We start from the raw sequence: 21,095 nt of genomic DNA, 5'->3' as shown, positions 1-21,095 counted from the left end.
TACAATGGCATTTCATTTGAATGTCACTAAATGGTTAAAGGGATTTTTAAAAAAATCTGTGGAATTCCCCTGGTTCTTTAGTCCTTGTGTTCTTATAGTATTTTTGCTACACCACAGTCCTATTACCTGGAGACAATCTTTCTTAGAAGCTTTTTGGAGATCCTCGTGTGCAAACAAAGATTAATTAGAGGCTGTATCACAATTTGTCTATAGTACTTTGCAAAACTTTTACACCACCTTTTAAAATAGCCATTAAGTGCAAGTTATTTTTGTTTTAGACATTAAATACAGCATCCAATTCTAAACATATAATATCAGCTGTTTCAGTAGTATGCATCCATTTCCTTGTATTACCTCTTACATTCTTTTTGAGAGACCCGGAGGAAACCCACACAGACACAGGGAGAACACACCACACTCCTCACAGACAGTCACCCGGAGGAAACCCACGCAGACACAGAGAGAACACACCACACTCCTCGCAGACAGTCACCCGGAGGAAACCCACGCAGACACAGAGAGAACACACCACACTCCTCGCAGACAGTCACCCAGAGGAAACCCACGCAGACACAGAGAGAACACACCACACTCCTTGCAGTCAGTCACCCGGAGGACACCCACGCAGACACAGAGAGAACACACCACACTCCTTGCAGTCAGTCACCCGGAGGACACCCACGCAGACACAGGGAGAACACACCACACTCCTCACAGACAGTCACCCGGAATCAAACCTACAACCTCCAGGTTCCTGGAGCCGTGTGACTGCGACACTACCTGCTGCCAGTGCTGTTTTCATCTATCATTTACCTGGTTAGTCCAAGATGCTTCAAACTAATATAAAGCTTTTGTTTTGAGTGTGTGGAATGTGCTGATCCAAGATAATTGTTCGTCTTTCATCTCCTTCTGAATGTGATGACACAGACATGGGCTGATCTCAGGTCCTGAATCATATTCGCTATTCATTTGTTGATCCGGGTCCTGACCTGAGATTAGAATATTCTCTACTAATGCGGCCAGGTCAGCAGGTGAAGTGGGATTCAACCTCTGTCTGCTTTCCTGTGACTCTGAATGTTCGAGGGTGATGGGCAGAGTGAGGAAGGAAATGGAGAGTGAAAAAAATGAGTGGGGGTGATACTCTTCTCTCACAACTGAAAAACAGGCTAACAACACCTAGAGAAATGCAGCTCACAGATGTGCAGGAACCATGGAACACCCTCTCCACGATACTTCCTCTGAGACACACACACACACAGACACAAAACACAGAGCCAGGCATGAAAAGCCTGCGCAGGACATCCGTCAATAAGGCAGAGAAGAGAATAAGACTGGGGATGTGGGCCCCCCTTAGGTTCCCAATATGATGAGAACAAATGGAAAGTTACCACATCTTTAACATACGAAGTTCATGAAGCGGTTCTGATATACACACACTCACACATGCACCAAGACACCAGTCTTAATTATTGGAGGTTGCCCCATGAGCCTGTAATCCCATAAGATTAGTTTGTCCTTCAGTGATTGAAAAGCTTATTTATGAATGGTTATTGCTTCTCTGTTGTGTCCATGCATTAAATTTACAAGTGTGTTTAACTGAGACAATATTGTTTCCATATCCTTTCTGAACATTTGAGGGCTTTAAGACAATAATACACAAAAAATATAGATCTGCAACATTTGTATCAGTAATAGTTTACAGATAGGAGAAGAACAAACTGCACTCTTGTGGATTCTGTAGGGCTCAAAGGACATGTGTCTGTAAAGAAGCCAATAATAAAACTGAACTGGAGGTATATAAAATATCTCTACTGATTTCTTTGAAGAGGCGGCACGGTGGCGCAGCAGGTAGGTGTGAGGAGTGCGGTGTGTTCTCCCTGTGTCTGCGTGGGTTTCCTCCGGGTGACTGTCTGTGAGGAGTGGGGTGTGTTCTCCCTGTGTCTGCGTGGGTTTCCTCCGGGTGACTGTCTGTGAGGAGTGCGGTGTGTTCTCCCCTGTGTCTGCGTGGGTTTCCTCCGGGTGACTGTCTGTGAGGAGTGTGGTGTGTTCTCTCTGTCTGCGTGGGTTTCCTCCAGGTGACTGTCTGTGAGGAGTGTGGTGTGTTCTCCCTGTGTCTGCGTGGGTTTCCTCCGGGTGACTGTCTGTGAGGAGTGCGGTGTGTTCTCCCTGTGTCTGCGTGGGTTTCCTCCGGGTGACTGTCTGTGAGGGGTGTGGTGTGTTCTCCCTGTGTCTGCGTGGGTTTCCTCCGGGTGACTGTCTGTGAGGAGTGGGGTGTGTTCTCCCTGTGTCTGCGTGGGTTTCCTCCGGGTGACTGTCTGTGAGGAGTGCGGTGTGTTCTCTCTGTGCCTGCGTGGGTTTCCTCCGGGTGACTGTCTGTGAGGAGTGTGGTGTGTTCTCCCTGTGTCTGCGTGGGTTTCCTCCAGGTGACTGTCTGTGAGGAGTGTGGTGTGTTCTTCCTGTGTCTGCGTGGGTTTCCTCCGGGTGACTGTCTGTGAGGAGTGGGGTGTGTTCTCCCTGTGTCTGCGTGGGTTTCCTCCGGGTGACTGTCTGTGAGGAGTGCGGTGTGTTCTCCCTGTGTCTGCGTGGGTTTCCTCCGGGTGACTGTCTGTGAGGAGTGTTGTGTGTTCTCCCTGTGTCTGCGTGGGTTTCCTCCGGGTGACTGTCTGTGAGGAGTGTGGTGTGTTCTCCCTGTGTCTGCGTGGGTTTCCTCCGGGTGACTGTCTGTGAGGAGTGAGGTGTGTTCTCCCTGTGTCTGCGTGGGTTTCCTCCGGGTGACTGTCTGTGAGGAGTGTGGTGTGTTCTCCCTGTGTCTGCGTGGGTTTCCTCCGGGTGACTGTCTGTGAGGAGTGTGGTGTGTTCTCCCTGTGTCTGCGTGGGTTTCCTCCGGGTGACTGTCTGTGAGGAGTGTGGCGTGTTCTCTCTGTGTCTGTGTGGGTTTCCTCCGGGTGCTCCGTTTTCCTCCCACAGTCCAAAAACACACGTTGGTAGGTGGATTGGCGACTCAAAAGTGTCCGTAGGTGTGAGTGAATGTGTGTGTTGCCCTGTGAAGGACTGGCGCCCCCTCCAGGGTGTATTCCTGCCTTGCGCCCCAATGATTCCAGGTAGGTTCTGGACCCACCGCAACCCTGAACTGGATAAGAGTTACAGATAATGAATGGATGGATGGAAAACAGCACCAGCAGATACATTGTCTATTAAAATAAAGTATAATCCAGGAAACAGTCAGTATTTTAAAATCCAGAACTGATCAAAAGATTTCGGCTAATTTCCAAATATTTGTGGGCACATGTTCATCCAACATGAAAGGTATTATAAGGAGTCCCTACTATGCTACAATAACAGGCTTTAGTCTCCTGGAAGGGCTTTACACTATGTTTGAACAATGTGAGGATCTGATTCTGTTGAAAAGTGGTTGGTGGTGTGTTTGAATAGATGCAACATCAGAAACAGTAGTTTATCTGTTATAGCATCATTTGTCTTTAGTCACCCTCACAGTCTTACATCAGCGGACTCTATTTGCTGCCCAAAGGATGCTGTCAGCTGGAAATTTATGGTTTGTGGACTATATTTAGGCCAGTAGTGACACTAAGGGAATGATCTCCAGCACAATTGCTATGTCCACTTCTTCCATCTCAACAAGAGAAAAACAAGATGGTTTTAACTAATTGCTGCGTATATTTCAAGGCTGTGGATTATTCTCTTCACTATTTGCAGAGAAATTGTGAGCACAAACAAAAAGAAAAAAGAGAAAAATAAAGGATTTCACTAGAAAATGTCCCAAAATATGCCACATAACAGGACGTAAAGACCAGGCCACTGGGGCTAGTGCCTGTGACTGCCACAAGTCACCATCAGGCCCTGAGTGGATTTAGACACTAAGTTATCAAATTATTCAAATCTGAAATGCATTGCCTTTAAGCGTTAGATTTTACACATGACTTTGGACAAATACCTGATGTAAGAAAATAATAATAATTGCAGACTTGAAGGGTGTTAATGCACATTCTACTTGTTTTTTAAGAAACTTCCTGTCTGGCCATTTCCTTTGTCCTGGAGAGAGTCAGACAGGGGTGGGTGAGGTTTGCTTTAGTTAGGTGAACTCCTGGATAGTGTTATCGGACCTTCTGAACCCAGTACAATATGAGTGTGCCCACGCACATGCGCCGAGACACACAGTCGCACGCATTTCCAAAAAGATAAACTAATACACTCTGCATGAAACCTCCCACTCACAAACAGTGGATAGGTTGCTATACACACCACGGATCAAAAACACACAAACCTCTCCTTCCTGTCATCACTTTACATGGCAGGCCTCTAGTACACAACTATAAATACCTGAAGCATGTTGGGGCCCGGGGCCTTTTCCTGCAGAGCTTCCAGAGCGCGTGGGCTGCCTGGGGAAGAGGGAAACCAGGATCCGGAAAGACATAAGCGTATTGTCCAGATCTCGGGCCTGTTTGAGGACTGTATTGTCAGAGTTCAGGTTAGGATCTGGTGAGAGGAAGCTGTTCTCAGGCCAGTACAAAAAGGACATCATCTTCTAACAGGAAACGAGTGGCCGTGGCCGCATGGAACTTCCTGTACAACATTATAAATGTGCTCCTCCCTCCAGTTGCACTGACCAGTAATAAAAAGCATCATCTGAGGAGGGAGCACGGTATTGTATGGAGTGCTGGGTTTGACAGCAACCGAGAGGGATCGCTACATAACAGAGGGGTGTGTTCTCGTCCCTGCTGGTCGGGGTGAGTTTACGTTGGTGATTTTAAATCTTTCAAATGTGTAAGAGACATGCTTTTTTTGTGAATTTGGATTTAAAATGGGAATGAAATGAGAAGAGGTTTGCAAGGTTTTACACGAAGCTCGTGCACGATGTTGTTGGCCTGTAATTGTGAAGTGCCACTGGTGAATTTTTGAATGAATGGATGACTGAGTGCTGAAATCTGAAATTTGGGAAGTTTGTTAAAATAGATCTGTGAAAGGTCAGTGATAAAGGTTCTGCACTAATCTTATACTTTGGAGTACACTCCAGTAGATAATAATATGAACTAGTTTCTTCAATAAAACATCTTGTTTAAACATTAATTTCTGTTATAAGTTGGGAATATCTTTGTCATCTCTTGCGAAGGTTTTATTTTGGAGATATTTTGCATGTTTTCTTTAGACAGATACCATTTGCAAGGCAAATAGCACAAACGGACAGAAAGTGAAAGCATTTACATGAGCCCTTATACCCTATGTTTATAAAATAAGACAAAAAATTTGGTAACTATTTATTGATTAGAGTGAGCAATTAATCTGAATCTGAATACCCCAAAACGAAAGATCTTCTAAATGAATTGTTCGTTGTGTGTGCAGGTACGAGTAGGGAGCTGGTCTCCCCAAGCAGAACCATCTAGGATTGATTTAGAGCTCTTCCCATCAATTCTAGAGCAAGGTAAGCTGATCCATATCCAAGACAGTGTTCTCTGGATCCAAATGAGAGCTGTGGAGCTTCTAACGTAATATTTCTTGATGTTTATTAGATGATGAGCAAAATGCAGATGGTGGAGGGATATGGAGTTACTTCCAGGCGTGAGCAGGAGCTGGAGGTACAGGGATACGTGAAAGAGTTTACACGCCACTCCAACGATGTTCTGCTGAATTTAAATGAGCTGCGCCACCGAGACATCCTGACAGATGCCACACTGCTGGTGGGCAGTGCCCAGCTGCGTGCCCACTGCGCAGTGCTGATAGCGTGCAGGTCAGTCCACGGGCTTAGTCAGCACACAGGGAGGATTCTCTCTCTCTCTTCCTCCTTCCTCTGCTACAGATTTTGTTTTCAGGAGAATGTCTCATTGTTTTTGAAGACGATTAGGTCATTCATGTGCAGTCCATTCCTTCCTCTATATTTTTACCCCAAAGTGTGTTCATTGTTCATTTATTTAAAAATGAACATATCTTTAGTGAAGTATTTCGTTTACTTTTTCTGATACAATTTCTGGCACCAAACAATTCTAAGAATTAAGTGGTCGTGTAAGTGGCTGACGCCAATCAAAATGGTTCCTAGAAGTGTACAATCAACCCAAAAACACTTTGGACCATTTATGTTGGTGCTACTTTAGTGTAGATTATGATTCATAACACTTACATAACGCTAGTTTTAAATACAGTGCTTTTATATGAATATATGTTCTACCTTCTGTTTTACTGTATCTTACCAGCACTGATCCATTAATATATTTATCTGTGTTCTATCTTAATGAGACTCACTTTCTCTCCCTCCAGTGGTTTCTTCTACTCCCTGTTTTCCCGCCACACGTCCGGTACAGGCAGTGAGCGAGGGGTTTCCTTGTCCCTGCCGGAGGGACTGGATGCGGGCAGTGTGTCACTGCTGCTGGACTTCATGTACACCTCCCGCCTTCCCCTAACCCCTGGCACAGTGTCTGGAGTGCTCACTGCTGCCACCTACTTACAGATGGACCATGTTGCTGACACCTGTAGAGCATTCATACAGAACAGGTAACGATGATTAATATGAGGGGTTCATTTCTAGTCAAGGAGGGGTCACCAGGGGTCATCAGTTACAGTCCTGGTTGAGTCAACTGATTCATTTATCAAAAATTAAATAGTACATATAAATATATATAAAATATAATATAATATATATATATAATAATTATATATTAGGAAACAAAAGGTACATCAGCTCTCCTTCAGCCAATTCCCTGAAGAGACCCCAGACTACATTACCCATCATCTTTCAGTGTTTCTAAACTGCACTATGGATAGCCACAAAGTTCAAAACATTGCCCAATACACTAGAAATGGCAGGGTCCAGCTTCTGCTGGGGAGTGGCAAGTGTGTCATACTGGTGTTCTGTACTGATTTACTGTGTCTTTCTCTCTGATACCATGTCGTGTTGTCCACAGTGAAAGGGTGTGTGTGAGCCCTCCTCTGGTCGAGCTGGCCTCCAGAAACCCCCAACTGAACACCACAGTGCCACAAGGTGGCAGATCCCCTCCAGCACATCCCTCTTTCACCTCATCTTCCCCTTCCAGACCAGCTGCAGAGGCAGAGGAGCCCAGCCCCACTATAGCCAGGTGAGTATGAGACAACACATTAGTCCCATAACAACTCATTATACACTGTACAGCTAGGAGACTGTTTATTGTTTATTGTAACTGCACTTTATTTCTTTTCTTTTCTTGTATCATTTTAATCATTTAACTCTTTTGATGTAATTGTTTTATTGGACTTTTATGATGTTATTCTGGCTTTTAAGTGTTTTTCTTCTGTAAAGCACTTGGAATTGCTTCTGTATGAAAGGTGCTCTATAAATAAACTTGCCTTGCCTTAATCAGAATCACACAAACACAGTATTCTAGTGTAAGCAGTACATGTAAACCTGATCTGTTGGTGCATTGCAGGGTTCCAGGAGAGACCATGACCTCAGTGAAGCATGTGCCCAGACCTCAGAGCCTGAAAGTGGAGAAGGAGCCCGAATCTTCATCCTTTCCCCACTGTACTCCATCTCCAAATAGCCCTGCAGAGTCCAGTGGTCAGCCCAACTCACCTGCTGAGTCCAGTGGCTGTACTTTCTCCCCTAAACTGAAGGTATGCTGTCTCTATGTGTATGCGTGTAAGTATGTGGTGAATGTTTTAAGACTTTAAGCAATCTTTCCTAAACCATCATACTCTGTGTGTATGTAACGTACTCAGTTTCGTTGTCTATTTTTCTCTACAAAGGCAGCTACAGATTGTTGTAGGACCGACTACTGCAGAATATTTTGTGTTTCTGTTATTTGCAGCACAACAACAATCTAATATACAGATTTCATAATATCTTTACAGCCACGTTCTGAATTCAAATCTACTCCAGATCCTAAGGCATGCAACTGGAAGAAATATAAATACATTGTCCTCAACCCTCTCTGCGCCACATCCATTAAAGAGGAGGAAACTGGGGAGGAGCAGCAAACAACTGACCATTCCCCCACAGCAAGCGATAGACATACCACCCTCTCAGAATCTGGACATGGGCTGGAAGATGTGTATGTTGTTTGCCTTTAATAATGTAATATTAATAAAATCAAAATGAAGGCCTAAAATAGTTACGTAGGATAAATATAGCTTGGTAAGAGTTGTTTTCTTTATGCAGGAAAGGTCTGTCTCCAGTTTATTCCTCACCGCAGCAAACAAAGCACTTCAGTCTCCACAATGGACCCTCACCTCAGCCAACGGACACTTACAGAAGACCACTGGTCAATGTGGGCCAGGACAACAGAGGTTAGCAAAATCAGGGCCCTGCTTCATATAACGTAAATCTCCATAATGAGGTGTAGTCAGTGAAGAAGAAGGTTTCTTAATATTCCTTGTGTTCATCAAATTCTTACTTCTTGTGTTAAGCTTAAATGTGCAGCTCCAAGCTGACTCAAGTGGTGTGTGATGGGCCAAAGCAGAAATGAGTGGTTTTAATTTGTCCTACAAGATTTTAACCCTAAGCCCTCACCCAATTAAAGAAGAAACAATACTTTTTGGGGCGACACGGTGGCGCAGCAGGTAGTGTCGCAGTCACATAGCTCCAGGGGCCTGGAGGTTGTGGGTTCAACTCCTGTTCCGGGTGACTGTCTGTGAGGAGTGTGGTGTGTTCTCCCTGTGTCTGTGTGGGTTTCCTCCGGGTGACTGTCTGTGAGGAGTGTGGTGTGTTCTCCCTGTGTCTGTGTGGGTTTCCTCCGGGTGACTGTCTGTGAGGAGTGTGGTGTGTTCTCTCTGTGTCTGCGTGGGTTTCCTCCGGGTGACTGTCTGTGAGGAGTGTGGTGTGTTCTCTCTGTGTCTGCGTGGGTTTCCTCCGGGTGACTGTCTGTGAGGAGTGTGGTGTGTTCTCTCTGTGTCTGCATGGGTTTCCTCTGGGTGACTGTCTGTGAGGAGTGTGGTGTGTTCTCTCTGTGTCTGCTTGGGTTTCCTCCGGGTGACTGTCTGTGAGGAGTGTGATGTGTTCTCTCTGTGTCTGCATGGGTTTCCTCCGGGTGACTGTCTGTGAGGAGTGTGGTGTGTTCCCTCTGTGTCTGCGTGGGTTTCCTCCGGGTGACTGTCTGTGAGGAGTGTGGTGTGTTCTCTCTGTGTCTGCGTGGGTTTCCTCCGGGTGACTGTCTGTGAGGAGTGTGGTGTGTTCTCTCCGTGTCTGCGTGGGTTTCCTCCGGGTGCTCCGGTTTCCTCCCACACTCCAAAAACACACGTTGGTAGGTGGATTGGCGACTCAAAAGTGTCCGTAAGTGTGAGTGAATGTGTGTCGCCCTGTGAAGGACTGGCGCCCCCTCCAGGGTGTGTTCCTGCCTTGCACCCAATGATTCCAGGTAGGCTCTGGACCCCCCGTGACCCTAAACTGGATAAGGGTTACAGATAATGAATGAATGAACATCAGTTTTTACTTTATATAGGATATTGAATATATTTATATAACTAAAATGTATTGTAATGCTATGATATTCACTTTCTGTACAAGGATTTTAAACCTACCTTCTTTTTAATATGTAGGTTATTTGGCACTTGGCTCACCACAGACATTGACCTCTGACACAAACGTACATGAAATGAGATGTGTTGTGATTCTCTCTGTAGGCTTCTGCTCTGTGTATCAGTATGCTTGCCCCCCTGTGCATGAGGCAGCCAAACAGAGTGCTCACCCATTTGGAAAACTCCAGATCAAGCTTGAGTGCCAATCCCCAGTGATCTGTTACTCAGGGAACCAAGGCAATGCAAGACCTACCTGCTCAGGTAAAGCCACAACTTTAGCACGTGGTGGATGATTGTGGACAATCAATTTAATGCTCCTCTTTGTATGTAGTTAAAGAACTGAAAAATCATGGAATCTAAAACCTCACCCGAAGAAAAGTGCTGTTTTAACTTAGACAATTAAAAGATGGTTAAAAGGAAGCCTTAAAAGTTTTGAATTTGAAGGAACAGAAGTCAAATTTTGCCCTCAATTATGTCTAATCAAATCCAGTATAAATTTATGCAGTTTCATTTGATTTCTATAAAATTCTCTCTCTCTCTCTGTGTGTGTGTGTAGGAGATAAGCCGTACCGTTGTAACGTATGTGGGGCACAGTTTAACCGGCCAGCCAATCTAAAGACCCATTCCCGCATCCACTCAGGGGAAAAACCATATCGCTGTGACACATGTGGAGCTCGATTTGTCCAGGTATAACAGAACACATCATTATTACCCTTCATTTAGCATCAATATCTTTATATAGGCATCAGAAAAGGAACTGACCCATTTCATGAGTGAGTGTTCACAAATCTGAAGACTTAAGTCCAGCAGGGACAATAATAAACAGTACGAAGCTGCACTTTGTGGCCCTGGTGACGATAAAACAACACCATAAACAAATCTACAGGGATCCATTAAAGTTGAACACTGAAAAAGTGTGGTAAGCTTGTGCTACTAGCTCCCTCACAACTGTGGGTGTATTTCAGGTTGCTCATCTGCGTGCTCATGTCCTGATCCACACTGGGGAGAAGCCGTACCCATGCCACACCTGTGGAACGCGTTTCCGTCACCTGCAGACACTGAAGAGCCACCTGCGCATCCACACGGGAGAGAAACCCTACAGCGTGAGTGTTAACACACACTAACACAGAAACAAAACAACGGACCCACAATCTCCAGTTCTCTAAAGCCGTGTGACTGCGACGCCTACCTGCTGCGCCACCGTGCCGCCCATTTTGTTTCAATTTTTTTAAAATATTTTTACTTTATTTGAAAACACACGTTGACCTTTACATTGTGTGAATATTTGAATATGCAAATTGACTGTAGCCATGGCCTTGGAATAAAAACTTACTGTCACTGTCAAAAATGTTTTTACAACGGAACATATTTTAACAGTAAATTCTAGGTTATTTTGCTACATACTAAAAGCATAAATTTTAGTATAAAATATTATTTTTTCCTTTTTCCAGTCTTGTCTGGTGTCTGATTTGTTTGGCAAATGTTCTCTCCTCCTCCCTGGTCCCTTAAATGATTGTAGAACACTGTAGTTTAAGAACAACGAGCCTGTGATATAGTCCACATCTGTAGTGTGTAGTTTTAAGTGTACAGTAACATTACTTGGTTCCAAATGTGTCAAAAGTACTTGTTAAGATGGCGAGTATATGAATTAGGTGTGAGCGATATGGCCCTGAAATGATATAAAAAATTACAGGGTATTCTCACGATAACAGTACACTTGGCGATGTGATAAAACACTGAAAAACATTGTATTCATTTTGATATCACACTACTGCAAGTAAATAAAAGGTTAATGTTTAATTCTAGTGTAAATACAACAGTTAAATATTCAGAACTTCACCGTAAACAACAAAACACAATATAAAGTAGATGCTGAGTCAGTGTGGTCTGCCTACTTCAGTTAGAGCTCATTGGCCTGCGACAGCTCATAGTTAGAAACCAAACCAACTCCACCATTTTGAAGTCGCTCCCTCAGAGCTCCCTAACGACCACCACTTACATAAATCAGCGTGAACACGTCAAAAATATTATCACCTCCAGTTACTGGGCTTTTTAAAGTAGGTTTGAATGAAAAACATTGCTGTAAACATTAATTAAATCATTTCAGAGGCAATGGCTGTGATATTATTTTAGAAAGTTACATTTAAAAAGAAATATCTAACCACTTTTCTCCTTTTTCTTTCAGTGTGAGAAATGTGACCTGCGCTTTCGTCATAAGAGTCAGCTGAGGCTGCACCTGAGACAGAAACACGGAGCCGTCACCAACACTAAGATTCGCTACAAGGTTTTGGCCGACCCATACCAGACCGGATCTGTAGTTCAGACCTGCTGAGGGTTCCAGCGATCACTCAACAACTTAAAAAAGTAACTGTGCCCTGAGGAGCCTGGGGACAAGCTTCACAAGACGAATCCGGTCTTCTAGTGTTGCCAAAATTCATCTCAAATAAACAAAAACAGTTATAGATGCCTGCGATTTGTATCTAGAAACAGTTCGTTAAAATTAATATGAAGATAATTAAGAGAACAACATAAAAATATTAATATGTATTGGGCTTTTGAGCCTGTTTAAGGAAAAGAAGTGGAGTGCAGCATTCCTGGAAGACAAACATATTCCTAAAATTAGAATAAACTTCCAGAAATGTTGTTCTCTTGCACTAGACGTGCTGACTATAGCTTTTATTACTCGTCTTATTTATTTGGCCAGCGGTTTTTTTTTTTCTTTTTTCCTTCCAAGGGCACGGAGTTCATTTCTAAGAAAAGATTAAAACAAATCGTAAGGTACCTATAGCTACTGTGTTCAAATAAAAGGTCAGTGATTAGTAAGGGATTAGTACAGATTTAAAAGGAGAGAATAAAAGGTGGTATGTGGAGAGATGAGGTAGGTGTTCAGAAAAAGAATGAGGAAAGAATGGTTAAGAAGTGAAGTGAGTAAGTGTTGTGGCGGGGAATAAAGGAAAGATGATGGGAGAGTAACGTTTGATGAAAGACAGTGTACGTTGTTAGAAGATGGATGCTAGAGCAAGTTCACACTGATTGAATGGTTGTCACTGGATATGCAAATTGAGTCTGTGCTGTCGATATGTAACCAGGTCCAGATTTCTACTCATTTTTTGCATGTTTATCTGGCTTGATTTATTTTTCTTTTTAGAAAGAAAGCAGCTTTTATTCAGTAGGCCATTGGCTGCCGTATTTCCATTTCTTATTGTTTGTGAGAATCCTGCCCAAACCTCTTACGTATTAGTTATTCACAACTAACAGACATTCTGCTGTGTACTAACTAAGTTCAAGGCCTGGAGCCAAATTATTTTAAAAACATAACTCTACTAAATCTGTCAAAGCATCTGCAGTTTTATAAACGATATTTCACTATTGACGGGAAGTATATTTTGTTGAAGGTTTGTGATAGTCTTTTTTAAGAGTCCGAGCAGGCCGAGGACTCCGGTGAGCCAGACAAAGAAAGATGTAAAGGTTGATGAGTATAAAGATGTTGACATTGTTAAATGTAATGATCTTTTGCTGGACAAAGACAAGACTTATTTTATATAAATTAAAGTTAAATTAATTTCTTTTTATTGGACATACAGTGTCTGTGCTTATTGTTTGTTCCCTCGTTTTATATTTCCTATGTATTGTTCTGGAGTATTCAACTAATTATTACAGATATTTTCACAATATTCTGACATAATACACAAGTAACGCCACATCTGCACATCTCACATACTGTAAAGCAATAAACTGCTAATTCCTTAATATGGTCTGAAATACACAATTTATCATAATAAAAAATACAGTAAATGTCACTTCTAATTTTTTGAATTGCATTCTTAAGTAATGAAAGCACCTAACAGGAAAAATCATCATCATCATCATTCATTCATTCATTCATTATCTGTAACCCTTATCCAGTTCAGGGTCGCGGTGGGTCCAGAGCCTACCTGGAATCATTGGGCGCAAGGCGGGAATACACCCTGGAGGGGGCACCAGTCCTTCACAGGGCAAAACACACATTCACTCACACCTACGGACACTTTTGAGTCTCCAATCCACCTACCAATGTGTATTTTTGGAGTGTGGGAGGAAACCGGAGCACCCAGAGGAAACCCACGCAGACACAGAGAGAACACACCACACTCCTCACAGACAGTCACCCGGAGGAAAACCACGCAGACACAGAGAGAACACACCACACTCCTCACAGACAGTCACCCGGAGGAAACCCATGCAGACACAGGGAGAACACACCACACTCCTCACAGACAGTCACCCGGAGGAAACCTACGCAGACACAAAGAGAACAAACCACACTCCTCACAGACAGTCACCCGGAGGAAACCCACGCAGACACAGGGAGAACACACCACACTCCTCACAGACAGTCACCCGGAGGAAACCTACGCAGACACAAAGAGAACAAACCACACTCCTCACAGACAGTCACCCGGAGGAAAACCACGCAGACACAGAGAGAACACACCACACTCCTCACAGACAGTCACCCGGAGGAAACCCATGCAGACACAGGGAGAACACACCACACTCCTCACAGACAGTCACCCGGAGGAAACCTACGCAGACACAAAGAGAACAAACCACACTCCTCACAGACAGTCACCCGGAGGAAACCCACGCAGACATAGGGAGAACATACCACACTCCTCACAGACAGTCACCCGGAGGAAACCCATGCAGACACAGGGAGAACACACCACACTCCTCACAGACAGTCACCCGGAGGAAACCCACGCAGACACAGGGAGAACACACCACACTCCTCACAGACAGTCACCCGAAGCGGGACTCGAACCCACAACCTAGAGGACCCTGGACCTGTGACAGAGACACTACCTGCTGCACCACTGTGCCCCCCCCCAGGAAAGATCAAGGTAGGATAAATCTATGGCTCCCTTCATCATGCATTTCAGAAAATGCCCTGGTCACTAAGTTCAAGTGTGAAGTCTTGTTTCCTAGCACTGAAGCCTTTAACACACAATGCTACTACTCCTCATCCTTCCTTCCTCATTAGCTCACCTCTACAGCAGACCGACTCATTGTAGAGGGCTTTGCTTCTCTGCAGGTGGTGCTAGACCAAAAACAATGAAGACGAGGGCACCTGTTTCCGGGTCTGAATTAAAGCAGGGGTTTTGCGCTGTGCCACTCCTGTCCAGCTCTGAGCAGAAGCAGCATGTTTATGTCTCTGTTGGATTAGGAAATCTCACCCAGAACATTAGCTTGACATCTGAGTAAGAAATAGCTTTCTCTGACCAATCAGAAAGATTCTCTATGACTATTCTGTAAAGCAGGGCTACACAACACTGCTTTGATATAGAGCTTAGTCTCATAATACTGGTCGGTAATATCCACATCCTTCTGGATCTTTACTGGACGAATTGTGTCAAAAAGTGACATCTCACCAGAACTGGAAGTACACATGCATCCTGAATTCAAAACATTAATTAATCAATTCAAAACAGGCCCTGTCATACACGCTAGACTTACCCTCTCTCTGCTCACAGCACAAAAACAAGCAAACAACAAAATAAAAAATGCTAAGAGCTCTCCAAAGGTTGAAAATCATGAAAAGAGATGAAGATATTGCTTTATTCCTCCTCCATAGGTGGGTAATATTGACTGATGTTTGCTGTTTAAGATCATTTATATAGGAACCCACTCTAAATTCAGGAGAACAGGAGACTGCATGCCACAAAATGTACAACCTAATTTCTGGTTATTCAAACAGTGAAAAAAAACTTCAGTTAACATTCAGCCATGAACAAACAACAGGTGTTTATTTTCTCAAACATACCGTTCCACATTAAATGATGTAGAGCTTCTGAACATAAAAAATAGAGAGGAGGTTAGTTCCCACGTTTGTAGGTGTTCTCTATAAGGCCTTGGGTTACATCAGGGCCTAATGTGTTCATTCATTTTCACTCACATCTACAGACACTTTTAAGTGGCCATTCCACCTACCAACATGTGTTTTTGGAGCGTGGGAGGAAACCGGAGCACCCAGAGGAAACCCACGCAGACACAGAGAGAACACACCACACTCCTCACAGACAGTCACCCGGAGGAAACCCACGGAGACACAGAGAGAACACACCACACTCCTCACAGACAGTCACCTGGAGGAAACCCACACAGACACAGAGAGAACACACCACACTCCTCACAGACAGTCACCCGGAAGAAACCCACACAGACACAAGGAGAACACACCACACTCCTCACAGACAGTCACCCGGAAGAAACCCATCATCCGGAAGAAACCCACACAGACACAGGGAGAACACGCCACACTCCTCACAGACAGTCACCCGTAAAAAAAAGAGTAAAATTGTGACTATATAATTATGACAATGTCCTGAAATGTGAACTTATGTTCCTTTATTTTCTGTGATATTTTGATAGACTTGTATGTATAAATTAATGAATATAAATTTTTGATAGATTTACACTTTTTAGATGCATGATCAATATTCAGCATTGCAAATTTATTCTTAATTAAGCACTAAAAGATATTAATTTATGTTGAGTTTTGAGAGTTAGAGCAACATTACAGGGAAACGGCTTAAACCTTGCGTAAATATCTAAACGAGTCATTTCAGATTCATGGGTCGGCTCATACAAATGAATCGTTTACGAGAGGGACTCAACAGGCACGTGTGCGCGCGTGAATGTTTACACATTGTAAATATTGATATGAATAATGACTATAGTAATGAAGGCGACGTCGTCTAGGATATTAATCCCAACATGAGAGAAGATTAAGGGTGAAAGAGTAAGTGTTTACTACAATTTATTTACACTGAGTGATCGGTCTCCGTCGGGCGAAAACGACCGGTTTAAAGCGAACTGTTCCGTTTGGAAAGAAATCACCAGTGACTGAAACAGCGGCAGCTGCCCCTCGGTAATAACACTCCATTGACACAGTATAAAAATCCACCGAGTGTCTAAAGCACTAGGTTAAGATAAATTAATGTAGACAAACCCAGCTGCCCGCTGATTTTGTTTTTCACTTAGTCGGCATTTCAAAATAAAAGTCTTTGATCAGTTGTCGACTCCGTTTATCATTATTGCGGTTTATAGGAGTCGGTTCCAAAACGTTTTCTCCATTCAATTGCTTATTACTCAGGAAAGATACATGTTTAATTAAGGTTAATTAAAAGCTTAATTATATATAACTCTGTTCCATTTCATATGGACGACCTGCCAAAATTAAAAATAAATTAATTAATATAAAATAATAAAATTAATTTCCTCCACAATAATAATACATATAAAAGTTAATTTTAAAAACTCAGAGAAAATAATAAATAAAACCTTACATAAATTAAAATGTCGGTTTACCCGCATGTGTATTTAATTTACTTTTTCTCTTTCCCTCCTGACTAATTTGTTTATTTTTAAAATTATTTTTATTTTTTATATATTAATTTATTCATATATTGCTATAATTATTTATTTTTTGCATTCATTTATTTTCAGATTTTTTCCCTCATTTTTGCTTGCTCTTATATGACAATAAGACTGTCCATAAATTATGTCACAGAGTCTAAACATTCTCATTGGTTGATCGATGCCTGATACTGTAGATCAACTGTACATGTCTTGCTACATCAGTGGTATTCAGCAGTATAGTAATGGCGGCCTTAATATACCTATAGCACAACTTGATGGAAAACTGACCTTGTCCGAGAGAAAGTCAGCTCTCTCCTCACAGTTATTGTGCTTCCAGAAACGGAGCTGCGGGAGACACGTCTCCATCCCTGGAACACAGGAGCTGCAGGAACCAGTGCCCTCCCTACTCGGAACCTCTACTCCCAGAGACAGAGCAGCACACTCAGTCTTCCGGCAGCTCACACACATCAGAATGAGCTGCGAATGTGCAAAAAGTGCTGCCAACGTCTATATGTTTGCTTCCATTTACGTTGAATTTATTCATTTTTTCGGAACTCCTGAACTGAGATCACATGATTGATTAAGGCATTCAGCTTTATACAAACAGTAAACAAATGTCTATAAATGTATGACATGTGACCGAAGGCATGGCGTCACACTTAACAAACGGATACATACATTGCTTCATTTCATTGAGACAAGCAGCTGCTTCTCTCAGCAGGTCCGACACCAACCTCTTCCCCGACATTTGTGCTCTTGGACACTTCTATCAGAATCAACTGCTCTGGTGTTGACTGCTAGGCCTGAACGTGAAAAACATGCCCCCTTCATTAGCATATATTGAGGAGGATATACAGAAATGAATAATTGAAAAAAAGAAATAATCAAATCAAATGTTACAAATAAATATACAGAAAAAAAATATTTAAAAATAAAAAAAATGAATGAATAAAAATAGTAAATAATACAGAAAAAAATATGCACAAAATTTAAAAATATGCTAATCCCCCCCCCCCCCCTTACCTAATATATTTATTTGTTTTTGGTGTTTTGTCCCATATTAATCATGTATTTATTTATTACATTCCTTGTTTTTGATTCCACTTTTATTAATTAATTAATTATTTTTTAATTTTGGCAGATTTGATCCTCCATAGCTTCATAACAGGTCAATCACAAACCTGTAGATAAGTGTTATCTAGCTTACAATATAAAACTGGAACTCACGTTCAAGGTTAATTAATAAAGCGGCACTGTTCTATGGGTGTGTCTTTGCCATTTCAATGCCGTGTGGTAAATGCTCCAAAGCAGCCCTCAAAATCGCAGCTTGGTTTGTGTTGTCATAGCAACCGCTCATCATGTTTGTATGTTTCCGCACTAGCCTCCCGAAGTATTAAGTTTAGCACATAAGAGGTACGGTGGCGCAACAGGTAGTTTGAGACCCGCTTTGTGAATGTGAGGAGTTTGGCGTGTTCTCGCCTTGACTGTGTGGGTTTACTCCGGGTGCTCCTGTTTCCTCCCAAAGTCCAAAAAAACACAGGTTGGTAAACGGACTGGCCTTGCAAAAGTATTAATGAGTATATGACACTGAGTGTGTGTCCTGTGATGGAGTGGTGCCCCCGTCTATAGTGTGTTCCTGCCTTGCGCCCAGTGATTTCCGGTAGGCTTCAGACGCCACAAGACCCCGAACTGGATCAGCAGTTACAGAAACTAGTGAATTAATATAGTTTTAGTTTGTGGTACACCGTCGCAGGGTGTGTGTGCACTTGTTTTCAAAACATTGGAGTCGACTCAGGAGTAACTCGTTGAAATGACTCGTTTTGGAGTCGACTCAGGAGAAACTCGTTGAATCGACTCCCAGCCCTTCCAATAGTGAGAAGCCGGTGCGCTCTACTTGGCTGATAATTCATTCCCAGTTAAATAATGACCTCCTTACAGTGTTTAAAGATATATTCCCGGAGCCTTTGTTCATATTGGTTTGGTAACTGCATAACAGATGGGTTAAGTCTCTTATTAAAGGGAAGAGTCGTTTCACCTCAGTGCAGTGCTCTGTTATCTCTGCGTTACCTGGACACAGAGAGGCTCTTTGGGCTCTGTCACAACCGCCGCCCGGACACAGCGGTGCAAACACAGTCCAGTCACTTCAGTCCAAAAGCAGGAACATGAGCGTAGACAGTCGGTCAGCGTGTTTCTGCTGGAGAATACTCAGAAGTCCCTACTGATAATAAACAGAGGGCTGAAGTCTGTGTCTGACAGATGAACTCGACACCAGTGGAAACGGCGAGCGCTGAAGACTGTGGCTCCTTTAGTGGAGTTTGAGAAGAGCCGAGTGATGGACACCTCCACCAGGAATGATATGAAATGAAGACTACAATTTGTGTTCTTTGTTTTGTTTTTAATCTGCGCTGACACACTCTGACAGGAACAAAGGTCAGTAACAAAACTCACTATCTCACTTTGTAAAAGTCGGTGCATCTGATAAGCCATTTCTGACTGGGGAACTGCAGTTAATGAATGTAGCACTGGTTTAAATTCCTCGAAACAGCTGTAACTGTAAAATGTGGGTGGTAGGAACTAGTTGCATTTTCATGTACGTAATTATAATGGTTTCATTTTACTGAACTTAGCTGTTGTTTTCAAACAGCAGTACTTTTGCGTACAGTAGAACGGTGTGTATGTGTGGGGCGTTTTATTATTTTTATGTTTTGCCTGGTATTTGGTTTTAGTTTTTAGAAAAGCACATTAGATACTGGCCTTGGAACAGATTAGACGTGTTTAGACTGATATTTTTTCTGGATGTGATGTAGTTCTGCTCTGTTATTTGGATGGATACCCTATGAGTCAAATATTGCCATCACACTGAGTATACCATCCATCCATCCATTATCTGTAACCCTTATCCAGTTCAGGGTCACAGTGGGTCCAGAGTCTACCTGGAATCATTGGGCGCAAGGCAGGAATACACCCTGGAGGGGGCGCCAGTCCTTCACAGGGCAACACACACACTCACACACATTCACTCACACAATCACACCTACGGACACTTTTGAGTCTCCAATCCACCTACCAACGTGTGTTTTTGGAGTGTGGAAGGAAACCGGAGCACCCGGAGGAAACCCACGCAGACACAGGGAGAACACACCACACTCCTCACAGACAGTCACCCGGAAGAAACCCACGCAGACACAGGGAGAACACACCACACTCCTCACAGACAGTCACCCGGAGGAAACCCACGTAGACACAGGGAGAACACACCACACTCCTCACAGACAGTCACCCGGAGGAAACCCATGCAGACACAGGGAGAACACACCACACTCCTCACAGACAGTCACCCGGAGGAAACCCACGCAGACACAGGGAGAACACACCACACTCCTCACAGACAGTCACCCAGAAGAAACCCACGCAGACACAGGGAGAACACACCACACTCCTCACAGACAGTCACACAGAAGAAAACCCACGCAGACACAGGGAGAACACACCACACTCCTCACAGACAGTCACCCCGGAGGAAACCCACGCAGACACAGGGAGAACACACCACACTCCTCACAGACAGTCACCCGGAGGAAACCCACGCAGACACAGGGAGAACACACCACACTCCTCACAGACAGTCACCCAGAAGAAACCCACGCAGACACAGGGAGAAACACACCACACTCCTCACAGACAGTCACCTGGAGGAAACCCACGCAGACACAGGGAGAAACACACCAAACTGAGTATACGTTTTTGAATTTACCATGGACTGTTAACACATTAGGTGCAGACTTCATATGCTCTAATACACTGATATAGCTATTTTTGAGCTTGATCTAGTTCTGTTTTCTAAACAGCCTTGCAGTCGTGGTTTGGATGTTGGCTCTAAGGTCACATCAGCATTAACACAGCAGTAAGGGAGTGAAACTTATTTTTCTTTTTAATTTAAGATCGGTTTGTGATTTTTGTTTAAAATTGTAAAATTGCTAGAAAGATGAACCTGGTGAGTCTCTTCAGGAGTAAATATATAATCCAGTCCTTAATGATGCAAACATTCAGATGATACATCACATTAAAATGAATGAATAAGTGCCAGATTAAAAACAACAACAACATCATCGCAGTCTGTCGTGTTGGTTTTTGTGTGATAAAGTATGTTTTTACATCTCAGTCGGAGTGTCTGTAAACACACACGCAGAACTAGGACA

General features: G+C 43.2%; 1 protein-coding gene across 1 annotated transcript; it reads left to right on the top strand.

Annotated features, from left to right (window-relative positions):
- Nucleotides 1-4,632: 4,632 nt before the first annotated feature.
- On the top strand, nt 4,633-13,278 carry bcl6b (BCL6B transcription repressor). The gene is made up of 12 exons (XM_066681616.1): nt 4,633-4,745; nt 5,359-5,437; nt 5,526-5,743; nt 6,268-6,501; nt 6,912-7,082; nt 7,410-7,596; nt 7,834-8,033; nt 8,141-8,268; nt 9,601-9,756; nt 10,052-10,182; nt 10,461-10,598; nt 11,681-13,278. Exons 3-12 carry the CDS (start codon nt 5,526-5,528, stop codon nt 11,825-11,827), a joined length of 1,710 nt encoding a protein of 569 aa, XP_066537713.1. The 5' UTR covers nt 4,633-4,745; nt 5,359-5,437; the 3' UTR covers nt 11,828-13,278.
- The last annotated feature ends 7,817 nt before the right edge of the window (nt 13,279-21,095 follow it).

The sequence above is a fragment of the Hoplias malabaricus genome, chromosome 9 (genome assembly GCF_029633855.1).
Source record: "Hoplias malabaricus isolate fHopMal1 chromosome 9, fHopMal1.hap1, whole genome shotgun sequence".
In the NCBI taxonomy this organism is placed as follows: Eukaryota; Metazoa; Chordata; class Actinopteri; order Characiformes; family Erythrinidae; genus Hoplias; species Hoplias malabaricus.
Note: the sequence above shows the minus strand (reverse complement) of the source record. Positions and strands in the feature narration are given on the sequence as shown.

What these genes read in the sequence shown, in the direction of transcription:
- bcl6b (XM_066681616.1), top strand. Translation starts at nt 5,526, where the DNA reads ATGATGAGCAAAATGCAGATGGTGGAGGGATATGGAGTTACTTCCAGG. An exon ending in GCAGTGCTGATAGCGTGCAG is followed by an intron (nt 5,744 to 6,267) that starts GTCAGTCCACGG and finishes CTCTCCCTCCAG; the next exon opens with TGGTTTCTTCTACTCCCTGT. An exon ending in GGACATGGGCTGGAAGATGT is followed by an intron (nt 8,034 to 8,140) that starts GTATGTTGTTTG and finishes TTCTTTATGCAG; the next exon opens with GAAAGGTCTGTCTCCAGTTT.